The 26,542-nt window shown below is 43.1% G+C and overlaps 1 protein-coding gene across 1 annotated transcript in view; it reads right to left on the reverse strand.

Moving 5' to 3' along the window:
* UBR3 (ubiquitin protein ligase E3 component n-recognin 3) overlaps positions 1-26,542 on the reverse strand; it is a 276,834-nt gene that overhangs the window by 148,975 nt on the left and 101,317 nt on the right. Inside the window, exons 19-20 of the mRNA XM_059727297.1 lie at positions 17,533-17,629; positions 4,404-4,545 (exon numbers count right to left, since the gene is read on the reverse strand). Of these exons, the coding sequence (XP_059583280.1) occupies positions 4,404-4,545; positions 17,533-17,629 (239 nt within the window). The remainder of the gene's footprint in view (positions 1-4,403; positions 4,546-17,532; positions 17,630-26,542) is intronic.

The following is a 26,542-nucleotide window of genomic DNA, read 5'->3' on the forward strand; positions in this document are numbered from 1 at the left end:
AGTCTTATAAAAAGAGTCCAGACCATCAGGAGCAGAGGCCAGTTTTATGCCCTGGATAGTGGTAGCACAAGGTGTAGGAGCAGTGGCCAGAGGTTAACTGCTGAGGGTGAAGATACCACCTTTTTTACTGCTAAAACGTGGGCCAAGCAGCCATTTAAGCAATGATTTTCAGTGGCAAAAAAAGGAGGTGGAAGGGGCTTACTCACTCCCAAAGGGAACTCTGACACTCCCCGTAACAGTACCCTCTTTCTACCCATTGCTGCGCCATGAGCTGCTACCACTCAGGTGCTGCCAAATCAGTCACTGCTCCTATGCCCTCTCCACTGCCAGAGCCAAAGTTGCTGCATGGAAATGCAGGATGCAGGGCACTGGGGGTGGGGGATGGGAGAGTACAGCACTCCCCAGACTCCATCGTGGCACACCTTCCCTCGTGCCCTGCTAACCTACCCATTGTTACACTATTGATCAGAAATAGTCTCTTCATCTGCCAAGAAGACAAGTGAGAGTTTCAGTTCATACCCTCCTTCCTCGTTGTTTGCAAATTCAAAAGCAGTGCCATGAAAAGTTTCAAATTAGTTATTTATGAGCCCAGGAAAATGTACAGAATAAGAAAATCCAACTGACACCCCTAAAAAAGCACCCAGACTAAAGGCATTTCTAAGGATGCCAGCTCCACTTCAGTTTTCACCTTAAGAGGAAAAAATTCAAAAGAATTCAGAAATGAAACATGAAAGCAACTAACATAAAAAAAGGATAGTTGAGCTTTAGCACTCATCAACTCAGGCAAAAAGAAAAGAAAAAAAAAAGAAACAATGTCTTGCCCCCTGGAGAGGGAGAACTGATCAAAATCACAGACTGAAGAGTTTTCAGAGGAAATCCAGAATGACCTTCCTCTGGGAAATATTTTGATTTAAAATGAAGTTCTGAGAACCTTAATTTACATGAAAAGAAAGAGAAAGCAAGCACATTTATTTCCTTTCACAAAGAACCTGCCTATATTTAGTTTAGAGTCTGTTGCAATAAATTTTAAAACAAGTTTTAAATGCAATTTAGATGCCAATAGACCAAATTATATACCTTAACACTAATAGCATTAAGCTTTTTATAATAATCATTGTTTTGCATCCAGTCTTTTATAGCTAGCTAAATGAGGATTGAACTGTTTAAATTCCTTCAGCCAATTCAGTTTAACCTCAGGCCAGACGGATCTTAGAATCAGAGAAAAATAGGGTGTGTGCCACCTATGCAGCCTGCATGGCAGGGGTCTGTGCACTACCTGTGCAGCAAGCAGGGTCACAGGCTGCCTGTGCAGCCTGCACCAGGGGTCAGAAAAATTAGTAATGCAAAAAACAAAGTGATGAGCTTATGCCAATCACAATACATCAGACTTATTAAAACAAATCATGTAAATTTAACTTTTTCTGTGGTCTCAAAGGTTGAAAGGAATCAAATCTGCCTTAGGCTTAGAAAGCCTTCAAAAGTGGACAGAAAAGGCCATTTAAGTCAGCCCATGGAAACAATTACAATGTACAGTGTTCTGTTATCCACTGACATAGCAAAAGCATATTTGCATATTCTAATTAGGAAAGCAGGTTGAGAGTCTGTAGCCACTCATATTGAGGCATTCCTCATTAGATTTTTGGCAGCTTCTTAGTGTAACAAGATATAAAAAACTGCCAGTGACAACAGAAGTGAGCAAAGCAGGAGGACACATTCTTTTAGACAATCAATGCAGGGCTCTGAACTTCATCAAACACTGGTAATCTATAGGAAGAAAGAACTCCAAACCAAGCCTTATTAAAGTGGCTCGTCAAGGGAAAAGAGGTGTTGAAAGGACATAATCCAAAAGCTTCCAATCTAAAGCAGCAGGTAGAGTTTAGACTTTATGCAAATCCTTTATTTTTTCCAGTCCACAGGTATAAGTCCAGGGGCTAAAATGTATGTTTGTCCATAAAGGGAGAAGGAACTGCTGCTCAGGAGTGTGCATCAGCTGTTCCACTAACTCCTATGTTTGCATGATCCTGTAGCAATAAAAGTTTAATATATTTCCTTAAGTTTTACCCTGAATAAAGCAGGGTTAAAGTTAGAGTGGTTTTGCTATACTAGTATTACTATAGCTTGTCCTAGTATCCTTTCATATCAATAAAATCATTACATCCATCTATACCGCCAATCTCCTTCACCAGGTCCTGAGCTGAACTCAGTCTGCTGACACCATGACTCAGCACCTCATCCCCAGTCCCTAAATTTTAATACCAATGCCTTTATCCTGGCAATCCCAGCTCCACTACCTTTAATCTCATAGTCCTACTTACACTCAGCCCTGTCTTCAACCTCCAGTTCCAATGTTCCTCCCATTCAAGCACCTGCCCCAAATTGCTCCACACAAACCAATATGACTCTTGTCCATCCTTAATTCACATCAGGCAGCTTCATGCACCCCAACTGTCTGCAAATAAGGAGGAAGGGATGACACTAACAGCATAGAAATGACAACCTCAATTTTGGTGCAGGACCCGAAATATTTCTGAGCAGGCAGGAGCTGCACCTGCAGAGTAAGTCCTACACAACCTGATGGCCTCCAGCACGCTCAATGTGGCATGACTGTCTTGAGATTTTGGCTGCAAAGGTTTAGCAAATCTGTCCTGAGCTTGTACAACAGGCAATACTTCAAAAGCTTATAATCATTCAAATGTGTGCAGATTGTCACAAGCAAGCACAGTATAGGCAGATCTTCTGACACAAAACTTACCCTTCCCTCCAAAATAAAAACCCTTGCTCCAAGGTCTGGGAGCTCCAGAACTCTTCCGAAAAAAAAAGGCCGCCAGGATGTTTAACATGGACAACATAATGTATTTTCCCTACAGACATTCTAGGAAGTGTTTTGAAAGACAGATGGACAGAATTCAGCCTAAGGCAGAGGCAGATCCCCAACGGGGAAAATTTCAGCCAATGGTTAAAGTTTGGCAAAACTGCCAACAGCTGAAAATACAGTATAACTGACAATCTTAGTAAAAAGTAGTGTTCAAACAGCCCTGCCTATAATCAGTTCCCCTGAGGGTAGGATGTATGGCTTCACCAATAATTTATTCTCTTAATTCTATTTTATCCATAATTATAACTTATTTTATATGGGCAAAAGAAAAAAATGCATTCAAATACTTGTTGAATAGAACTTCAGGGGAAAAAGAAAAGGTATTCTAACATGAAGGTGGAGCACATGTTGCTAAAACAGATAAAGCTAGTCACCATTCTTTATATCTAAATCCAGGCTCATGATACACGGTCTGTTGGTCACTTCACTTGAAAAAAAACTGGGTAAAACATTTATTTTTAAGAAAGGCTATGGAAGAACCAGCATTTTTTTATGAATAACACAAAATTACCAAACAATCCGCATTCATTACTTAGCAGAAAGGTGGGAACAAAACAGCACAAGAGCTATAGAGGTGAAGAGGAGGACATATCAGCAGAAGCAAAGAGGAAAGTTTGCATAGGGTAAAGAATTACTTGGCTCAAACCAAACCAGTATTTCAGTCCTTCATCTCTAGCAGCAGTTTATTTCCTTACTAATCTTTTTTGAAAGTAATAGATATTTCTAGAAGCAAAAAGATGGATTTAAGCCTCCCCTTCTGGTGAATATTTTCAGCCAAAGAAGTACATCTCTCTTAAAAGAAGCAGGCAAAATGAAACATATTTTAGAAGCGAGTGGGGGGATGGAGGAGAGAACAACTTCTGATGCTGACAAATCAATTAGTATGGACGAATGAATGGCTGCATCACTGCTGAAAGTCAGAGCTTCTCTGGAAAGTGATCTGGAAAGGTCAAACATAATCACCACAGAAGATCTAGGAGAACAGGGTTTTTGTATATTTCAATGTTTCTCATGACTTAAAAAAAAGAAAAAAGCAGCAAAACAAAACGACCAGAAACCATCATGCTACAATATGTCATATATCAAGCCTAATGGCTTTGGCAGAATCCCTTGGAGTGTAACAGAACAGGTTGCCTATTAGATTACCTGGCTTAATAGATGTACCAATTACATAGCAGGTATCAGAAAACATGCACATGCACTTATAAATAAATACCGAACACATTTAAATACTGCACATCTTTGAATTCAGGCAATCACTTAATTTAAAAATTGTAAGATGCTAAAAAGGAACAAGGAAAAGGAGCATTTGAAAACATAGGAAATGCTGTTCTATACCACTACCATTGTACCATTAAAAAAAAAATTCAAACCATGCACGTATATAGTAAATACAAAAGTAGCAATATTGATACAAATATGAGCCAAATATTGTAAATAAAGTATAAAAATCCATATACTTAAAAATATTTTAAGATGAGAAAATAAATAATACGTCCTGATATCATAAGCCAAACTTTAATTGTACCTTGTAAAGAAGTGTGAACAATACAATGTGCAGAGTTTTACAGTGCAAAAGCTTTGTGAGACCCTGATAGCCTGGATGCAATGGTGTTCTTTTCTTGTAGGGAGGCCAAGGATTTCCAGGGAATTTTCCACTCTGTTTTAAACTGTTAAAATAAACAATATTTATATTAAAGACTATAGTAATGAAAATTGAAACATTCTCTCTGTTATAAAGCACTCAGAGCTATGAGTTTATAGGTACATATTTTATATTTTGCTCACTATTTCTATATCATATCGTTAAACAAGGTTATGCAAACTGCAATCGTTTATGGATTGAGTGTTATGGATTGACAAAGGTTGCTTAGTATTAGTACTAGGATTCAACATCTCTGAATTATTTTTGGAATAAATCTATAAAAACATAAATACTGACAGTGGTTTTTTAAGAACACCTTTTTCATTTTTCCAAGAAACATACAGAACAAGACACTTCAGAATTATCTTTTCATTTAAGCAAATTTTGCATTTCCTACTGACCACTATTGTAATATATATTTGCATGGGTAATTTTTTTTTAAAGTTGTGCCTCAAAAAACAGGCACTTCTTAAGCTTTGATATCTGAAAGTGAAACTAATTTATTTAGACATCTGCAACACCTGTTATTTACATTCTGAATTCTCTTCAGATTTGTGTGTTTAGTACTTTTGAAAAATCAGATATGACTTGAACCAACTAATTTTGATATTGGTGCATTTTCAAAGTTACAAAATGGCATAAATTAAAGCGAGAAGCAAGAATTTTTGTGAGTGATATCCTTTATCATGAATGGTTGAGATAGGCTTAGACAAAATTTCAAATACAGTGCAGACATACAAAAAATGAGAACTCTTGGTTCCAAAATGATACCTTTTATGACCAAGCGGGAAATCGCAAGGAAACTGTCCTTTTCTGCAAGCTTTTGGGAGCAAAGTCCTTTCATCAGGAAAGCTTGCAGAAAGACAATTTTCTTATGATTTTCCAGTTGGTCTAATAAAAGGTATCATCATTTTGGAACCAAGAGTTCTAGTTTTTTGTATGTTTTCTTGTCTCAGACCAACATGACTACCAAGTACACTCCGAATACAGTGCATTCATTCTTCTTCAAGTGACCATGAAAATCCTTGCCTCTCCATATTTCCTTGACCAGGACAGCTTCAACATCACTCAAACACTACCATAAAATTAAAATATTTACATTAACGAACATGCAATACTTTACAGATTATAAAATAGACTATGGACTAACAGACAATAGAATATGCTAGTAAAGTGTAAACCTAGTGCATAAACACAAAAATGTGGAATCTGCCTGTATGCCAGCATCCAAACAGACAAGTGACATCTGGTCACAGAACAGAACAACAGTAAACAGAGCAGACAGTTGTAGGAGAGGACAATGTTGCATCGAAGGCAGCAGGAGATTCACCAAAATACTGCATACACAAGTGCTGCTCCAATGTAACTTGTTCCAATATAAAATTACTCCTAATGGCTAAGTGCAGACAGTCAAAAAGCCCAAGGTTGAATCAATTCAATCTTTGCAGGTTAGTCTAAACCAATAAGCAAGGGAACAGACATTCACTTTTGATTTCAGAAAAGCAGCCACATGCCTGCAGTGACCAAGGTCAGAAGTCAGAGGGAGCTAAAGCATGCCTCCCTGCTTGGCTGGAGCACACAGCTTGGGCCAAGGCTACCCAGCCCACCCTACAAGGGGGGGAAGGGTTTGTGGGGGAGGTGCAAAGCATCCTGGGATGCTTGGGGCCTGTGAGTTGACTTGAACTGGGAGAAGATCTGGGACAGAATTTCAATAAACCGATTTAACTTAAATCAATGAAGTCTGAATCTACGTCCATCCAGGTTTATCTTAAATTGGTTTGGCCATTCTGAAAGTGGTTTACGTACACTGAACTTCTGTTGTATTACAGCTTTGAACCATTTTCTGATCACTTATACCAGTTTATGTGTAATTTCTGTCCCTAGCCAATGGGCTTAAAATCACCCACTTCAATGCACAGTAAGTACTGCCATATTCATTCCATTGATGCAACTGGGTTTATATTGATTTAAAGTTCAACATGTAGACAGGGTCTAAAAAAAGTCAGAAGCAATATCTGTAGGTACTTACATCAGGGAAGCCACATAAAAAGATATTACAATACTGAAGGTGATATATGAAATCATGGAAGAGAGTTTATGCTGAAATAAATCAAAGTAGCATTGCTATGTTTTATATGTGGCATTGACAGGACTGCAAATACCAAAGTAATGGAGGAAGATAAGTCAGAGTAGAATAAAGAATACATCTGAATATCAGGGCAGAAGAGGTAACTAAGGTTAAAAAGTAAAGACAACAAGAAGAGAAGTTAAATTGTCAAGAACAGGGGGCTTACAGCATAATCCTATGGGATTTCACAATGAAGCGGATGAAGTACAAACAGCCATAATTCATCCCTGCTTCCCCACTCTTCGCATATTGCATATCCCCTTCTTGCTTCCTAGGCATCACTAGGTGTGCACACCTGACAAGGTTCCTGTATCCAGCACCACAGGCAGGCGAAGCAATTAAAAGAAAAGTATTGCTCAGAAGCTACAGCCACGGGCTGGGGAATGCCCAGGACAGGTTCTCTGAACTATTTAGCTGTCAAGCTCTATGAAACCTCTAAGAATGTATAAGTTTCAGTTTCTCAGGGGCGTATAACCTAGATAAATATTCCACAAGGATGGCAAACAGCAAAAGTTCTTACAGAGGGTGGCCACTGATACACCCCCAAAACACAGGACAGCCCCTTGGTAAGGGGTGGGCCCACTCGGGCAATCAGGAGCGAGGCTGGGGCCACCAGGCCCCTTGGCTAATCAGCAGCAAGGGACGGGACCACCACCTGCCTCCCTCCCTGGCTGGCTCCAAACCCTTCTCCTCCTGGCTGTGCACCACCTCCAGGCACAGCCAACATAATAACCAGGACAAATGATCAACATATATTTCCACCAAGGAACTGAAAAACAGGACTTTTTGCTGTTCATTCCTCATTCAGGAACAGACAGGGGACAAAGGGTTTAAAAACAGGATGGTTCAGTATAAAACAGGACCTAGCTCTTGCTCAACAATGTAGAAACACAAGCACTTCACACTTGGAAACTCTTAGATTTTTCTTATTTGTTAGTATTGTTTATAAAAACTTTTTTTTTCCCCCCCCTAATTTCATTCAGCCTAAAATGGCTGAACCGTTTGACAGGCTATTCATACAGTTAAAATTTGGTAAAATTACAGGCAACCAAAAACAAAAAATGTCAGCTAACCTTAAATTACAGTTGGCACCATGTACTACACCAATATCTATAGACTTAAATACATTATTGCTATTTTCATTAGAGGTTTGGAAACTACATCAAATTTCAGAGGAATTTACAGACAACTATATTTTACATTTTTCTAGGTTTCTAGAAAATGCTTATTTTTACTTTACTGTGTGTTAAACAAAAGAGCCAGCTGTAAAACCATGTTCTTCTCTCATGCTAATATAATATCTAGACATATAAAGAGTAAATGGAGAAGTCACAACAAAATATCACAACAAAAACTCAATTTTCTTTTTGCTCAAAATAATGTTTTAAAAAGGTGATGGTTTATTTTTTTATGGATTTTAATCAATGGTCATATACCAAGACATACCCATAGAAATAAAAGGAAAAGTTCTGACTGTAGACAATTTCAATATACAGACTACTGCAAAACTGCCCTTGGGAGAACTAAAATTGCTTTTTGTAATTCATTTTTACTTTGGCTTCCAGAAATGCATTCCTCAGTTCAAGAATAAAAGGTTATGTATTTGTTCAAGCTTACAGGTAAAATATCATTTTAACTTGCTACTTTCAAAACAAACAAACAAAAAACTACCAATGTAAACTAAAATCTGAATGGCAACAAAATTTAATGAAAACTCTGGGCTTGATTTTCAACAGACAACTGGCTGCCTAAATTTTTGTGCACAATTACCATAACTGTGCATGCAAATCAGACACTGGCACATTCAGAGGGTAAATCAGAAATAAAACTAACAATTTGTGCAGTGACACTGAGTGCACATAAATGAAGTATACAGTATAACCTCATAAATCTGGCATGTTTGGGACTGAGCACCTGCTGGAAATTTGAAAATTCCATTTTTTTTTTAAACCGGAGCAGCAGCCGATTATGAAGCCATGGGGGGGGGTAGCAGTGGCCACACGCGGAGCAGTGGCTCAGGATTGTGGATGGCAGCAGTAGCTGCCGTGTGCAAGCTTCCCCCTCTGAGTCCAGGGGAGTGGAAGAGGGAAGCTTAAAAAGTGCCAGATTTACCAGAATTGCAAAGTACAAGATCCGGATTTACAAGGTTATACTGTATTATGCAACTGGTCTAAAAACATAGCTCAACAGATTTTATAATTTCTCAATCTCAGATTAAGAGAATTTGAAGATTCATGAACGTTTGTTCTAGATTAAGAAACAAAGCAAGATGTTATCGTCCTCCTTTGGGCACATTAGTCAACTAAAATGAAGCTTAATTTATTTCTGGGTCACACTTACATTAAAATCATTCAGAAATTTAAACTACTGAAAAACAAGACCAAAGTGATTTTGCTTAAAGGGATTTTAAAATTTTGTAGAAACTCACAAAAAAGGTAACTGAAATATATCATTCATTTGGCAACTGGCTCCCCTTCAGAAGAGAAATCCCCAGTCATCCCATACTGTATATTTGTGAAAAAATGTGGAATGTTATAACATTTAGTATGTCAAAGGAAGAGGAAGCAACCACCTAACTGGTAGAATTCCACTTAATATAAATAGACAAATACTACCTATATATCTTAGATATGAGAAAATATAATGCACTTTTTGGATTTTTAAAAACTCTACTTTTTAGAAAATGCCCTACTTTAAACAAGAAGAAAAAGTTGTATTACATGGTTACATATACTGCATTCAAAATCTAAGGAACACAACCATTGTCCTAGGTATTATATGAATTTTCAATTACAATTCAGTATTAAAATCTATTTCTTTGTAAGACACTGCTTATGGAAGAAGCAAAAACGCAAAGATGTTTTTCAACCTCAAAATGCTACTGAAGATATCTTAAACTCAGCCCTTCTCTCTCTAGCCTCATACAAGTAACCTTGCATGAAGATCATAGTCCTACCATAATAAAAATTCAGTGTGATGCCGCTGAAATTATGTCACAAATTCTGCAGTTATACAACTTCACTGCAGGCTCAAGGTGAAGTTAAGGATTTTCTCCTTCAGCACCTATTTAAATGCATCTGTTTGGTAACAGGCACAAAGTGTAACAGAAAAACAGAACAAAATAGTATTATTCAATTTCAAGAGTCAGTGTTTTTGAGAGAAATACTCCTTAACTTCTTAAATGTATTTGCAAGCACAAATCCAGGCATTCTTTCACTTATACCCAGTGCAGGCACAGGTATCTGCTATGATGCAAGAATGCATTTACAGTTCAAGTCCAAAAATGAAGGTTAGTTTTTTGCATAATCTGTTGGTGTAAAAAAGTTCTATAGTTTGTCCCTCAGGTCTGATATGCTTTTCAACTGATTCCACTATTTCACGTGGCAAGACTCCAATTATCCATTAACCAAAGGAAAAAAGCTGCAATTTCACATTTATGTTGTAGCCAGAGGGCTTAATATCACAACTATGAATTAGGAATTAGGACACATCCTCAAGATTTTGGCAATTTCACTCTCTTGATCAGTGCTTAATAAAGAGTAATGGTACCCAGCTTATGCAAGTAGTATTTCCTCATTCCTAACTGAAATTTGCTCTAATATCCTTTACCCAAAGGCCTCAAAACACTTTAGTAACACTATTAACATTTGCAGCAACTATTACATTTTATAGAAATTATTGATATTTTATTGTGATAGAGCTCAAAAGATATTAATTACAAATTTTTATCATATTATGCTAGACATCATAGCAACAGATTTGGGGATGCAGGCTCTATCCCGAAGAATTTTATTTTATGTATTAGTTTGCCTGTAACAGCGGTTCCCAACCTCAGGTCATGACCCAAATGAGGGTCATGGGGGCAATGTCGGCGGTGCCGCACACAAAAGACAAGCTGTGCCACGTGCCAGGAGCTCCCCAACCCCTGCACTACCACCACCGCACTCCACTCCCAGCAGCAAGTCATGGCAAAAAAAAGGTTGGGAACCACTGGCCTATAAGTTCAGTTAGATAGACAGACAACATGCAAGAAAAGATGAAGCCATGTCTCATCAGTTACATTTTTTTCTCTCTGTTTTTCTCCAAAAATTATTCCCCCTTTCTCTCTCTCCATATGCCTTAGCCAATATACTCAATCACTACATTATCAGTTATTAAAATTACATATATTACCTCTCTCAGCCCCTCCTCCCCCCCCAGTTGATACAAGTTTAGTGAGATGGGGATGATATATCCCCTTTAAATTCATGAAACACAGAGAAAGCAACAGCATTATTACAAGTCATGACCAGAGAAGAATAGTGTTTTTGTATTTTGTATGAAGAACACCAAATTAATTTCTGTTCATTTTTATCATATTAGCCAACTGCACTAATATAACCCCAATTAACACATTCTCAGCACAAACTGACACTTCTGAAATATTATTAAATAGAAATACTTGTAAAAGACATTGTGAGTTTTTCTATATTACAAAGTGGGCCACTATCACATTCCAAGACATTCAAGGTAGTAAGATGACCAAGAGATTAAAAAAAAGATGCAAGTTGTTATTTGTATTAAACTACGGAAAGGTGATTTATCAAAAGGGCATTCATTATTGCTGTTGCCTTCCTTACTTTCTATTTTCTGTAATATGCTTTGTAACAATTCTTTCCCTATGAACATGGTCTGTTTTCAACTTGATTTACATAATTTTTTCTTCTTGGTTTCAACAGGTCTAACTTATAATGTTTATTCAACACACTGAGCACATCAGTCTAATTTGGAAAAAAGTTAATTGGTTACCTTGTGCCTCCAGCTAGTTTTGCAGAAAAAGAGCCCAAAACCTTCATAATATGAATTTTGTTTGGTCTTCTGTACAGACACATCCTCAGCTACTATAAACGGCTTTTGCTTCATTGACTTTGAAATATAAGACTGGAAGGGACCCCTATGAACCATACTGTTACCTGCAATCACAGGCAACTGTGTAATATGTAAAATTCAAAATTCAAACATCTATTCTGGCCTCTACCCAATACCACCACCACAAAGCACCCTTTGTCTCCTCACCTAGTATCTTTAGTAATAAATCAATCAATCAAAATCCCTCAAAAACTACAATGTACTACAGAACCTAAAATGGTGCCAGCAATGTCCTGGATTGTCTACAACAGGGGCAGGCAATTATTTCAGGTGGAGGGCTGCTTAAAGAGTTTTGGTGAACTGTCAAGGGCGATGAGGGTAGCCCCACCCCTTGACGGATGCCCTGACCCGTTTGCCATCTTGGGACCAGAAGTCCCACCTCTAACCCCTGACCTTTGCCACCAGAAGTCCCTCCCCTTACCCCAGAAGTACTCCTTTGGGGAGGGAGGGTACTGCTATCTTGAAACTGAAAAATACGCCCAAATCATATACTAAAAAATAAAATATCTACTATACCTTATTTTAATTTTTATTTTAAAATCTTTTTGTCCTGATGTGTGTGCTTGTATAGTGCATCTAGAGGCAATTGCATAATACATCAAAATACAGTCCTAGTCTTGTATAGTGTGTGTGGGCGATAAAAGAGTGTATGTGGGGGATGTGGTTGGGGAGTGGGTGTCTGTGTGGTGGGGTGTGCGTATGGTGGGCGAGCGTGGATGGGTATGGGGTATGTGGCTGGGGTGAGGGCAGTGGGAGGGTATGGTGATATGGTAGGTGGGCTGGGACAGAGATGGGGTCGAGTTACGGGCTCCACCACATGCGGCTCTCACAGACTGTGCGTGAACCTCATGCAATGCAGCCAGGCAGACCAGGCACCCAAGCTCCACATTCCTGCCGCACCCATCCTGGGTTCCTGCTGGGCCCAGAGCACTGGCACAGGCTCTGCACTCCTGCCCACTGCCACCACTCCCCTGCTTTCCTTCCCACATGCCCACCCACCACCGCTTTCCAGAAGCCACCGCTGCCATTCCCCTCACCTCCCTGCCACTCCCCTTCTCCCCCACCCTCTGCTACCCATGTCCACCACTGCTTCCTGCCACTTCCCCACCCCATCAGCCACTCTCGCTCCAGCCTGCCCTGACCAGCACCATGCAGTTCCTGGCTGTGTGGGCAGATCACTGCAGTTTACCCACCTTCCTCCATCCGATCTTATCTGCCTTTCCACTTGGACCTAGGAAGGGTGGTGAACAGCCAAAGGGTTACCAGGCCAAAAGCTGCAAAGGCTTCTGGTCTGGGATGGGGACAGTGCAGACTAAGGCAGGCCTTTCTGCTCAGTCGCTGGATCCTGCCGCCAGCTCCCCCTAGGTCCTGCTGCCACTGGCACTTTGCCATCTGACAGGCAGTCAGGCGAAGATAATAATTTTCTAAATTTTTCAGGGGTCCCATGGGCTGGACAGAATGCCTTGGCAGGCCAGATTTGGCCCATGGGCTGAATTTTGCCTGTCCCTGGTCTACAATGACACAAGTTTCTTTTTAAGGAAAGACAGGCATAGACAGCCCTCAAAAGTTGACCAAATCCTACAAAGGAAGGCAGAAAATCCTCTTCAACAGTTTTTGTGAATCTGAAGTTTGGGTAATTTCCTTAACCCTAAATCTAATAAACAGTTTGACACAAAGCATAGTAGCAAGGCACAGAAGCCAGAAACCAGAGATGTCTTTCAGTACCAGTCTTTCATCTCTGATGGGCCAATGTTTCAGAAGAAGTAAAAAGAAGAAAAAAAACAACTAATGCAGCCAATGGGGGGGGAATTTTTTTTTCAACAGAAGCCCTTAACTCTGGAATTAATTGGTTAAAAACACTATAACATACACAATAAGTACTTTAAGCATATTGAAAGCTCAACAGGAAGGAGAATGAACAAAGAAGAAAACAAAACCAGGTTATGCAATCTGTCACAGTTACTCAGTCTAGCCTCTCTTTCTTGTACACTGTGACATTCAAAAAGCCAGTACAGACATTCAAAAAGCCCCTGGCAGAAGTGCTCTATCACACTTTACTTAAAGTGATATAAGTTAGAGGATGAGTGAATTGAACAGACGTTCACAGTTCAGGGGGGAGGGGGGAGGGCAGAGTGCCTGAAGCCTGCCTGCATTGGTCACTGGAGGCACTCCTGCACATTTCCCACGAGGCTGCTAGAGTGGCCCCTCTCCCCAGCCCCACCACCTGGTGACTGTCAGCAGCGGTTGGGGGAGGAGATACCCCAGACCCTTTCCCCCCACAGCCTCTCTGGCCAGGCAGCAGCACACCACAGGACCAGAGCTGCTGAGGGGAGAGAGACCCCAGCCCCCTTTCCCTACAGTCCCCCATGAATGGGCAGCGCTCTGGAAAGGGGTCCAAGGGTGTACTGCTGCCTGGCTGGCACTTCTGCAGGGACACAGAACCTAGAACCCAGCCAGGCAATGGCACACTGCAGGGCCAGGGCTGCTGCAGGGAGAAAGACCTGGGACCCCTTCCCCCACGGCTCCCTGTGGCCCAATCCCAGCTGGACAGCTCTCTGTCAGCCTAGGGGGGCTGCAGGGGAAAGGAGTCTGGGCTCTGTATCTCTGCAGCAGCCCTGGCCGGGCAGAGGCATCCCATGGGGCTGAGGCAGCTATAGGGAGAGAGATACTGTGGACCCCTTCCTCTGGGTCCCCTGGCCAGGTTACTGCATGCCATGAACCAGGGCAGCTGCAGGAAGAAACACCACCCTTCCCCACCGCCATGCCTCCTCCCATCTGTGGCTGACAGCTGACTGGAGGGAAGAGGCAAAGCTGACTCAGGTCAGCAATAGTCAAGAGGGCAGAGCCAGCCCAGCGCTCAGGCAGTACAATTGAACTCTGCCTGACGGTTAGAGCACAATGCTGCCTGAGATGGCAGTGATTGCCCCGCCCTCTAAGTTAACCCTTAAAGTGATTTGGCACAGATGTTTGATAAAGCGCTCTTACAGAAAGTGCTTTTGTCTAACACATCATCCATCAGGGGTTAACTTACAGCATGATCCACCATTTTTAAAGCACTCTAAAAGCTGTGAATGTCTGTTCAGTTATGGCTTTAGAGTGCTTTCTGCACACTTAAAGCGCAATACATGTAACACCTATACCTAGCCTGTATGTCTGCAATTTCCTGTACAGGAACCCCTGCTTAATGCTGTTTCTCTTAGCTCTATTTCACTAACACTCATATTAAATTCATACCTGATTTTACTTAGCACTCAGCAACTTTGCTTGAAGCCTGCCTGCATTGGTCACTGGAGGCACTCCTGCACATTTCCCATGAGGCTACTGGAGTGGCCCCTCTCCCCAGCCCCACCCCCAGCTCAGCGGCCTGGGAGTGTAGGAGGGCTATTAGGAAGGCCAAGGTAGAGATGGAACTCAGGCTAGCGTCCAGGATTAAGGACAACAAAGTCCTTTTTCAAGTACACTGGGAGCAAGAAGAGGGCACCAGGCAATGTAGGGCCCCTGCAAGACACAAACAGTAATCTGGTGGCCACGCCAGACAAGAAAGCTGATATTTTTAACAGTTTCTTTGCCTCTGTTTTTCTGAACAGGGACCAGGATATCCCACCTACCAGAGGTAGGGACAATCTTGTGGATAACTCTATCAAGCCTTCAGTCAGTGCAGATGTAGTTAGGGATCTTCTGGAAGGGCTAGACATTTTTAAATCTGCAGGTCCAGACGCCTTCCACCCAAGGGTGTTGAGGAAGCTGGCAGGGTTCATCACGGAGCCTTTGGCCTGGCTGTATGAGCATTTGTGGTCATCTGGCCAGGTGCCGGGGGATTGGAAACTGGCTAATGTGGTCCCTATTTTTAAGAAGGGGAGGAAGGAGGACCCAAGTAATTATAGGCCTATAAGCCTCACCTCAGTGCTTGGGAAGCTCTTGGAGAAAATCATCAAGGAGCATATCTGTGGGGGGCCTCCAGGGGAGATCATGCTCAGGGGCAATCAGCATGGCTTCACCAAAGGCAGTTCCTGCCAGACCAACCTGATTGCCTTTTACAACCAAGTAACTAAATCCTTGCATGACGGTGTTGCTGTGGACATAGTCTTTCAAGACTTTAAGAAGGCCTTTGACACTGTCTCTCACCCCATCCTCATCAATAAATTAAGTGACTGCGACATTGATGCCCGCACAGCTGGATGGGTAAAAAACAGGCTGATGGGGCGCACCCAGAGAGTAGTGGTGGACGGGTTGTACCCAACCAGGCAAGATGTGAGCAGTGGGGTACCCCAGGGCTCTGTCCTCAGGCCCACACTGTTTAACATCTTCATCAGCGACTTGGACGAGGGGGTGGAAAGCATGCTGGCCAAGTTTGCTGATGACACTAAGATGTGGGGCGAGGTGGGCACACTTGTAGGGAGAGAGAGACTGCAGCTAGATTTAGACAGACAAGAATAGGATGGGGTTCAACGTAGACAAATGCAGGGTGCTGCACCTTGGGAGAAGGAATCCACAGCATACATACAGGCTGGGGAGTTCCCTTCTTGAAAGCACAGAGGCAGAAAGAGATCTTGGAGTCATTATTGACTCCAAGATGAACATGAGCCGCAAATGCCAGACCGCAGCCAGCAAGGCCAGCCATACCTTGTCATGCATCCAAAGGTGCATCTCAAGCTGGTCCAGAGAGGTGATACTCCCCCTCTACGTGACTTTGGTCAGACCGCAGTTGGAGTGCTGCGTCCAGTACTGGGCACCGCACTTCAAAAGGGATGTGGCCAGCCTGGAGAGGGTTCAGAGGAGGGCCACTCGCTTGGTGAGAGGGCAGTAGGACAGGCCCTGTGAGGAGAGCCTGAAGGACCTGAACCTGTTCAGCCTCAGCAAGAGGAGGCTGAGGGGGGACCTGGTGGCTGCCTACAAGCTCATCAGGGGGGATCAACAGCAAATAGGCAGAGCTCTTTTCTTCCCAGCACCACCTGGGGTGACGAGGAACAACGGTCATAAGCTGATGGAAAATAGGTTTAGGTTAGAGATCAGAAGGCAATATTTTACAGTTAAGGTGGCCAAAATCTGAAACCAGCTTCCCAGGGAGATGATCTTGGGTCATTAAAAACAATTGTAGTCGCCATCTTGGGTCATCAAATACGTCTGGTTTCACTTAACACTCATTTCAGTTAACACTCGGTTTTTCAGGAACCAATTAAAGTGCTAAGTGGGGATTGCCTGTACTCTAAACTAAAGCATGTCTTCAAATAAAAACCAAACTCACCTCAAGAATACTGAAATACTGAGAGCTACCACCCTAAAATCCAGACACTATCAGAGAACTCCTTCACGTGCAAGCAGCCCACACAAAAACTGAGGCTTTCAGCCCCCATTTTTGGGTTATCAACCAACTGAACATTCAAGGCTACATATCAAAAACTTCTAACTCCAAATTAACTTTGTACTATTACACTAGTCCTTGCATTCATTCATCCAATTTCATCTTGAAACAATTTTTCTCCCTGCTACTTTTGCCAGCTATTTTGCTCAGAAAACCATTCTAGAACATCACTCCTCCAGTGGTCTACATGCATTCATACCTACTTTATATCCATTTAATTTTATCTAGTAACTTAAACACATCATCTCCTTACCTATTATTTATTTATAAAGAGTAATCATGATCTGCTCTCTACTTCACCACAGCTGTTACAGTTCTCATCATCAGAGTATTTAAAACCCAGTGGGCCCTGCTTGTTGCTCGTGGTTTGGACTGTTCTGGATTGTTTTTGTTTGTTTTTGTTTTTAAAGTTACCTTGTGGGAGATGGTAGATTTAGATCAGTGCAATTTAGACACTGCCTTCCTGTTAATAAAATTTACACACATCATATTTGGGGCCTAAAAACACTAATGATATCCTTCTCATTGTTAAATAATTCGCTGTGCTATAGGGAACCCATCCCTGTACAATAAACCATGTTCCATTTTTAGACTTCTAAATTTAGTCAACTTACAATGCTGTATATCTGTCCATTGCAGACTGTACATCTCTTCGGTAAACTGTTCGAAGAATTACCATGACTGGGTCAAACTCCTTATCCCAAACGTCAGCTGTTGTTTAAAATAAAGAACAAGTTAATATTAAGTTTAAATGCTAAAACTTGAGATTGCTTTGTTAATTAGTTTTAATGGATATTTATTTTAATTACGTCATTTTCCATTACATACATTGCCTTTAGCAGCAAACAACGTAGATTAATTCCCTATTACTTTTTTCTATATCAGTGTATTCTAATTTTGCCATTAAAGATATTTCCCCTCAGTTCCAGAATTAAAATTGAAAAGTAACCATCTATTCAGGCAACAGATCTCTTTAATTAAATGGCTCATTTTTAGTGCACTGTAGTTTCATTTCTTTTTGTATAGTACTCTAGTTAAAAAAAAATAATTTTCAGTGTCCTTTAAGTGACAACTGACATGAGGCAGAGAGAGAGAAAAAAATATATATTTGATGAGCACAACTCCAAAATCATTTTTAAAGGCCTGAAGAACAGCATCATCTTAGTTGTAATTCAGCTCATGTTTTACAGTCCTGATTTCTTTGCTTTTTTATTCTCATCTTCAAAAAATGAATTTTTTAAAACATTTTCTAAACAGGTTTAGAAATCAGAGGCAATAAATGTATGGTAGTAAAAAGTTGGGTAACATTTAAGTACCAAGCACAGCAATTAAAATGCTTATACATAGTGTGTCTATATTTTTAATTCATGGCAATTATGCAGAAACAAATGTCACTAACATTTTTAATATGAGCTCTCTCTCTCCAGTTCAGTAGCTTAAAGGTATCTGTTTGTATTCATTTAAAGAGCAGCTGCCAAGAGAAGTCTAAATAGCAATGTAAATCAACAAAAGTAAATAAGGTAGATTTTTTTAAAAAGCATAACTGTGAATCTTTTTTTTTTTGTTTTTAAGGAAAGAAAGAAACATATTTCCAAACTAAAATTAATTTAAATTATTTATCTTATTAAAGATTTTAGGTGATTATTACCATAACATAGCATTGAATAAGCAAGAAAAACATGAAGACAACAAGTGCATAGAATTTTAGCTCCACCAACAGGCCTAACATAAGAGTATACCATACTGTAGCATTCCTCAATTCTGTCACTAACAAAAATGCCTGTAGCAAAATTCAACCTTGAAAAAGGGTGGACAAATAACATTTATTGTGATAGACAAGATCAAGCAATGTTTTTAACTTGCATGTACCTTTAAGTAAATGTTCTCTCTGCTATGGGAACAGGGAAAAATCTTGTCTTGCAAACTATACTCCTTTTTCCAACATATCTTGCAATCAAGTAGGAAAAAATATATCTTTACTTTAAAATTTTTAAATTATTTCCTTACCCTTTTAATTGAAGTTTTGACAGAAATCTCCTAAACTATTTAATTAATGTTAAAAAGCATTAAGAAAAATCTGAAGTAATGTTAAATGACTTCAGAAGATGTGCATAACCAACTTGCTAGTTTTTTTGAGTTTAGAGTAATTATTAAATTTACATTTAATTTAGGGGTTAGAGAGAGATTAAAGGTACAGATACTTGATATAATTACTACGAAGTAATATATGTTGAAATAAGAAATAGATACAAGAAGTTATTCCAAACTAACTACTCACAATAGATGCTATTATAGCGTCTGGTCATTAAGAGGTGGGGGAACTGCAGCTGCATACACATGTTCAAATGAGCTGGGAAAATTCTCCCAGATTTGGTCTCTTGGTAGAAAAACTTACCCAGGGATCCCTGAACAGACCTTCATATGCTAAGCCCCTGAAAAGCAGGCAGCTTGCAGTGCTGATGCTGAGCAGCCAGAGGGCCCTTGTGCACACATCTCAACACACACTGCAGGTTCCCTTTGTCTACCTGACACAGGGCAGCCCTGCTTGACTGATCCAGGCTGCTTAGTCAGCCTGCAGTTTCCCTGCTGCACAATGTGAGGATTATATAAATGGCATGTTCTTCTCCCTGCTTAGCTAGAGTAGTAGAGTCCAGTGAGCAACACACTCTCTTAGAGAAGAAGCACCCATGGATGCTGTAAGACTCTGTTGTAACCACTCTGAGAAGAACATTCACTCTCTCAAGAGAAACTCACTTGGGAGTGATTCAAAACCGGCTGCTCCATGGCCATATCATTTCTTTGAGGCATGGGAATGAAAATCTATATTTTAAAAATAAATACTCCAGTTCTCTCTCACTTTGGACCTGGCCAAACTGTGCTGGCACTATCACTTCAAACATATACATTGTCTGAAGGCAGGGAGCTTAACAGTCTATCAGAGAAACGGAAACAGTTTCTGATTGCGTCTTCTGAAGTTTTATAGATGATGTTTTGTAATTCACAGTTGTGCAGCAAGGCAGCTTTAGCTATCAAGTTAAGGAGGTGGCATTAAGGAAACAGTTACGTTGCATTTTTTTATTATAGGTAACAAAGCTAAATTTAGGGATATACATATGATACATTCATAATATGATATTTAAAAATATTAATTTAGACATTATATGTTCCATATTTAGCATAATTTAATTTAAGAACTACACAAACTTTTAGTTTCAGAATCCTGAAATTAGAAAATGATGTGCAACTAAAAGACACCAGTCTTTCTATTGAAAGCTTTCTATGCCAGCCATCACTTCTTTACTCTTTCTGCTCTGCAGAAAGTTGACTATCTGGGTGTTCCAGAAGTCAGGCTGATATGCAAGCTCTTCATTTTTTTTTAATCAAAAATACTCCCAACAGTCCAGTACTCAACAGAGCTGACAAGGAACACATCAGTGAGTCTAATGGGTCCCAACAGGTTGGCTCTCTTCCATTTTTGGCATAAGAGATGCTGTATTAAATATCTAGATGGTCATCTGTCAAACTGCCTACATTGTACCCTCAGGAAACCAGAATGTTCAGACTTCACAGATGGGCCTGGTACATTTGATTTGTACCAGTGAGAGAAGTTTAGTGACTCATCAATTGTTTTTCCAATGTTTGGCAACTATGTTAAAGCTTTATTAGTTTCCAGGCTAAAATAAAAATTCTATACAAGATTAGGGCCCTTTATTTTAGAAAGCAGTGAAATTGTTTAGTCTTTGTATGACAATAATTAAATGCAAACATGTTTATTATCTCCCAAAAATGAAAAACTCACACAAACATACTGGTGGTAACCACCCTTTGTATAACCAGCAACATAATTATAGTGGTCCTTGCCCTGCCACTCCCCCCACCCAGCGTCCCACAACTAACCTGAATAACCTTACAAATGAGATTTCAAAGTTGTTTAGCATACTCAGAAACTAATAAATGCATAGATTTTATTTTCTTCAAACAGAGATTTCCAGGACAGACTATTTTTAATCAACCTTATGTTAAATGACTCTCTCTTAATGCACAGGAGCTAAAAAGTCTCTTTGAATCTGTTAAAAGTGCATCACAGACATGGTAACATAACTTGGGGGTTCACTAATCTCCCGCCAGTTAAATTCCACAGTAGACTGGGAATACTGAACTGCATCCTTCTGAAAATCCTGCTAAAAAAAGACCAGTCCACAAGCAATTTTAAGAAGAGGCATTAAACTCTACCTTTACCATTCCCCAAGTCAGCAGGACTCTCAAGTGTGAACAGAGGCAACAATTATACTGGCATTAAATTATATCAGTGTAAACAAGAGATGTGCAATTATTTTGACTGAAGGGCTGCTTAATGAGTTTTAGTGAGCTGTGAGGGCCGCAAGGGCAGCCCCGCTCCTTGACAGGTGCACCGCCCCCCAGTTCCCACCTTGGGGCTGGAAGTCCAGCGCCTAAGCCCTGACCTTTGCCACCAGAAGTCTTGCTGGTGCCTCCTTGCCCCACAGAAGTACTCCTTTTGAGAGGGGAGGGTTGCCATCTTGGAAAGAGAAAAAAACACCCAATCATATATGCTAAAAGTCAAACACCTAGTATAACATCTTTTAATTTTATTACAAAAAATATTTTTGTCCTGATTTGTGTTTCTGTACTGTATAGAGGTGATTGCAAAATAACTCAAAAATAAAGTCTTACTCTTGTATATTGTGTGGAGGGTGTGCGGTGTGGTTGGGGGTGCGGCTGTGTGTAGGGAGAGCAATAGGGTATGTTGGGAGGTGCGTATATGTGGGGGGGCTGTGGGGGTAAGGTGAGTGTGGGGCATTTGTGGGGTGTGAGGGAAGGTGTGGGGAAACATGGTGCATAGCCCCTACTGCAGGCATCAGCAGCAGCAGGCGGCAGGTACTTGGGGTGCTCATGGCCCGCGTAGGCGTTGCCGCTTGTGGTGCACAGCTCCAGCCAGTGCTGCACATGGAGGCGAGGAATGCAGCCAGGCTGGCCCGCCTCTATCACATGGTGCTCCCCAGCACATGTACAGCGGCCAGCACTCTCACACCACCCAGGGAAACCCCACACACTGGAGCCAACTGTCTTCACTGCCCACTGCTATGTAAGTTCCAGGACTCCACCGTGAAGCAGAGGGTGAAGACCTGCATAGCAGGGGGCGGGGAAGGCAGCCAGCTCTAGTGTGTGGGCCTTTCCCCAGTGGCACAGAAATGCCCAAATGATAGAGGTGGGCCAGCTGGGCTGTGCTCCTCGCCTCAATGTGCAGCACTGGCTGGAGCCACACACTGCCAGGTGGCACTGCCTGCACAGGCCATGAGTACTCCAAGCACCTGCCACCTGCTGCTGCTTCTGCCTGCGGCAGGGGGCTGTGCGCCATGGGGAGGGATGGTGTGGGGGGTCCTCAAACCTCCCCACCCTCCTTCACTCACAACCTGCCCACCGATCTCTGCACTACCACTGTCCCCCCCGGGCACAGGCTCTGTGCTCCTGCCAGCCACAGCCCCATGCTCTGCACTACCACCTAGCTGTAGCTCCCCCCACCACCCCACCAATCCCCACTATCATTTTTTGGATAGGAAAAAAACAGGGTTTAAACTCTGGAGGCTTCAATTCTTTAATATTTATTTTTTTTCATAATGAAGGAGATCTTCCTGGGCCAACCTTTTTATTCTAGCCTTGGATAGGAAAACACAGAGGGTTTTCCTATCCGAGCCTAGGCACTCCTGGAGCAAGGAGGACACTGAGGAAGCTGAGCAGGTCCCCCAGCAGCTGCATCAGTGGCACCAGCAGCCCTACCCAGGAGCTGCATGCTGGCTGGGCAGGACCCTTCTGCCCACGAGGAGCCAGGCATGTGGGTTGGGTGGGGTACAATTAGTTAGTGCAGGGGCAGGCAATTATTTTGGGCAGAGGGCCGCTTACCCAGTTTTGGTAGGCTGTGGAGGGCCGCATGGGTAGCCCCGCCCCCTGGTCACCATCATGGGACCAGTGTCCCAATGCCTTGGGACCAATGACCCAGCGCTAGCACCGGTGGGGCCCAGAATGGGGCATAGGCTGGCAGGGGTCTGTGGAGCCAGGGTGGGCTGCACCAACTGGGAGTGGAGAGCTGGCCTGGCTCCACAGAGCCCCTGCCGGCCAGGACCCCACGCTGCTGCTACCCTGCTCTGGGCCCCACCAGCACTGGCCCCAGAACACAGGTGCGGGCCCTGAGCTCCCACTGGCTCCCTGCCCGCTTACACCCAGTGCCCCCCAGCCCTGTGGTACAGGCGGGGGGCAGTGCTCAGCCCCGACCCCCTGCTCGCCAGCAGGGAAGAAGCTGGTGCTGAGCACAGGGAAAAGCAGCCCCACAACCGCCCCATGGCCGGCGCCCCACGCTGCAAGCACTCGCAGCCCGAAGCAGGCACAGGCAGCCTCATGCAGGCTGCAGGTGGATGCAGCGTAGGGTGCTGGCCATGGGGTGGGCGAGGGGCCGCTTTTCCCCATGCTCAGCACCAGCTTGTAACCTGCCTCACTGCCAGCCTGACAGTGAGGCTGGGTTACAAGGTGGTGCTGAGTGCGGGGGGGCAGAGAAAGCAGTCCCTCCCTGCCCCATGTCTGGCGCCCCACACTGCAGCCACTCACAGCCCACCTGGGGCTGCCTGTGCCTGCTCCAGACAGCCCCACATGGGCTGTGAGCACCTGCAGCACAGGGCGCCGGACATGGGGCGGGTGAAGGGCCGCTCTTTTCCACGCAGGGAAGGATCCCAGGGAAAAGTTGAGTGCAGAAGGGAAGTGGCCCCTCCCATGCCCAGTGCCCCATGCTGCAGGTGCTCGCAGCCTGCATGGGGCTGTCCGGAGCGGTCACAGGCAGCCCTACATGGGCTGCAAGCAGCTGCAGTGCGGGGCACCGGGTGTGGGGTGGGGAGTGTCCGCTTCCCCCCACCCACGCTCCTTCCCTGCCTGGGGTCCCACCCCCACACTTACCTGAGCTTCCCGCGCCAGGGCAGCCACATGCTCCCAGCCCAGAAACCCCAGCTGGGGCTTCCAGCTGGGTGGCAGGGCTGAGCGGTGCCTGCTGTTGTTGGAGCCTGCCAGCCTTCCCTGGGTCCTACTGCCCTTGGTTCCTACATTTTTGACAGGAACCAAGGGCAGAGAAATATTAATTTTCTACATTTTTTAGGGGCCCCGTGGGCCGGATAGAATGGCCTCGTGGGCTGGATCTGGCCCGCAGGCCATATTTTGCTCACCCCTGAGTTAGTGGATGCTGGTGGGCTGAATGATAAAATTGCCTGCCAGCCGGATCCAACACACAGGCCATATTTTGTTCAACATTAGTGTAAACTGTTTCACTGTAATGGTTAGATATGTATTTTCCTAGACCAGTGAAGTATAACCACCCTTGTAAAACTAAGGGTTCATCCAGTTTCATTGAGGTTGAAGTTAGAGATTTAGCTCCTTTACCCCACTACAGAAGCATGCAGATACAGCCATTAAATATGTGCTCCTGACCAGCAACTTATACTTGGCCCTTTTAAAATAGATGAAAAGTTACATCTGTCTATAGAAGGTATGCACAACCTCCAGCCCACAGGCCAAATGCAGCCTGCAAACCCATAGGTATCCAGCCCAGGGAGCTCCCTACAGATCAGGAAATTTGGTGAAAGAGGAGCAGTGGCAATAAACATAGCCACCATCCCCCACTGCCAACTTCCCAAACCCCAAGCCCTGTGTAGCAGGTTGGAACCAGATCATGCCCCTCCCCCTAGGGTGAATGGGACCAAGCCATGCCCCTCTCCTGGGGCTGGGCCACGCCCCCTTTGCCCCATGGGGCCGGCTCAAGCTCCTTTCCCCTGAGGAGCTAGGTTGGAGCCAGGCCATGGCACTTTCCCCACACCGGGTTGGGCCATGCCCCCTCCCCCAACACGGCTGGGCCATGCCCCCACATCCAGGTTGGAGGCTAGGTCACACCTGTTTCCACCCAGCCCTACACTCCCTCCCTCCTCCCCTCGGGGCCACGTTGGAGCCGGAATGTGCCCTGCCCCCCTGCACACAGCCAGATGGGACCCTACTAGGACCACCCTGTGCCAGATTGGGACCAGCAACCGGATCTGCCCACAGATGGCCTGGGCTCTGACCACCCAGCCCACTGACCAAAAAGGTTAAGCACCACTGGCACTGGTCTACAGTATGGGTCACTGACTTGAAGCATTTCAGATTCCTCTGCTGCTTATCTGCTCCATAACATGAAGAACTTGGTGAAACATGTTCATTCACTAGCATTCCTCAACTCATCTCCTTTGAGATCATCAACTGCTGCTATAATAGTCTAATTTAGACTGCAATCTTCTCATGACAGGAAGCTTGTTATATTTTGTGATATCCATATTGTATTTCTTCAAAAATTAATACTCTGTGCTGGATTACAACCATTACTCTAAAAACAACACAATGCAATTCTAGTTTGCACAGTCAATTTCCATTCTGAGGTGTAAGTTAAAGGAACTTTACAAACACTAACTTGTTTCCGATTCTTACTAAACTCCCTAATCAGAAGGCTAGAATGAAAAGGTTGGCCCAGGAAGATCTCCTTCATTATGAAGAATATATATATTCAAGAAAAGAAGGGTAGCTACCAAGGAGGAGTATACCTACTTGGCTTGCTCTTGCAGGGAGTCAGTTAGAAAGGCCAAAGCTGCAATGGAACTTAGGCTAGAAACAAAAATTAAAGACAACAAAAAGTCCTTCTACAGGTATATATGGAGCAAAAAAGAAGGCACAGGGTAACATAGGACCCCTATAGGGCAGACCAGGGCAATATGTGACAGATAGGAGGGACAAAGCTGAGCTCTTCAATGAGTTTTTTACTTCTGTATTCCTGAACACAGATCAGGACAAATCTCCCAATTGGATTATAGATGAGCACAGGAAGGAGACCAGCCCACCAACTGTTAGCGTCGACTTAGTGAAGGGACACTTGGAGGGGCTCGATGCGTGTAAGTCAGCAGACCCGGATGATCTTCATCCAAGGGTGCTGAAGAAATTGGCCACTGGCACAGTTGTTTGAGCGCTCATGGTGCTCAGGTCAGGTCCCAGAGGATTGGAAAAGGGCCAATGTGGTCCCTGTTTTCAAGAAGGGGAGGAAGGAGGATCTGGATAACTATAAGCCAGTTAGCCTCACCTTTATCCTTGGGAAAACCTTGGAAAAAATTATTAAGGATCACATTTGTGTGAGTCCAGCAGGAAAAATAATGCTGAAGGGCAACCAGCACAGGTTCACAGCAGATGTTCATCCTAGTCTCGTAAATAAACTGAGCGGCTGTGATATAGATGATTACATGGTCAGGTGGGTGGCAAACTGGCTAATGGAACGCACCCAGAGAGTGGTGGTGGATGGGTCAGCATAGACCTGGAAAGAAGTGGGCAACAGAGTTCCCCAAGGTTCGGTCCTTGGACCAGTGCTGTTCAATGTCTTCATCAGTGACTTAGATGAGGGCGTGAAGAGCACTCTGTCCAAATTTGCAGATGACACCAAATTATGGGGTAAATTAAACACACTAGTGGGCAGGGAATGAATCCAGGCGGATCTGAACAGGTTGGAGAAGTGTGCAGAACAGAATAGGATACAATTCAACAAGGGCAAATGCAAAG

The sequence above is a fragment of the Alligator mississippiensis genome, chromosome 4, assembly GCF_030867095.1.
Source record: "Alligator mississippiensis isolate rAllMis1 chromosome 4, rAllMis1, whole genome shotgun sequence".
Lineage (NCBI taxonomy): Eukaryota > Metazoa > Chordata > Crocodylia > Alligatoridae > Alligator > Alligator mississippiensis.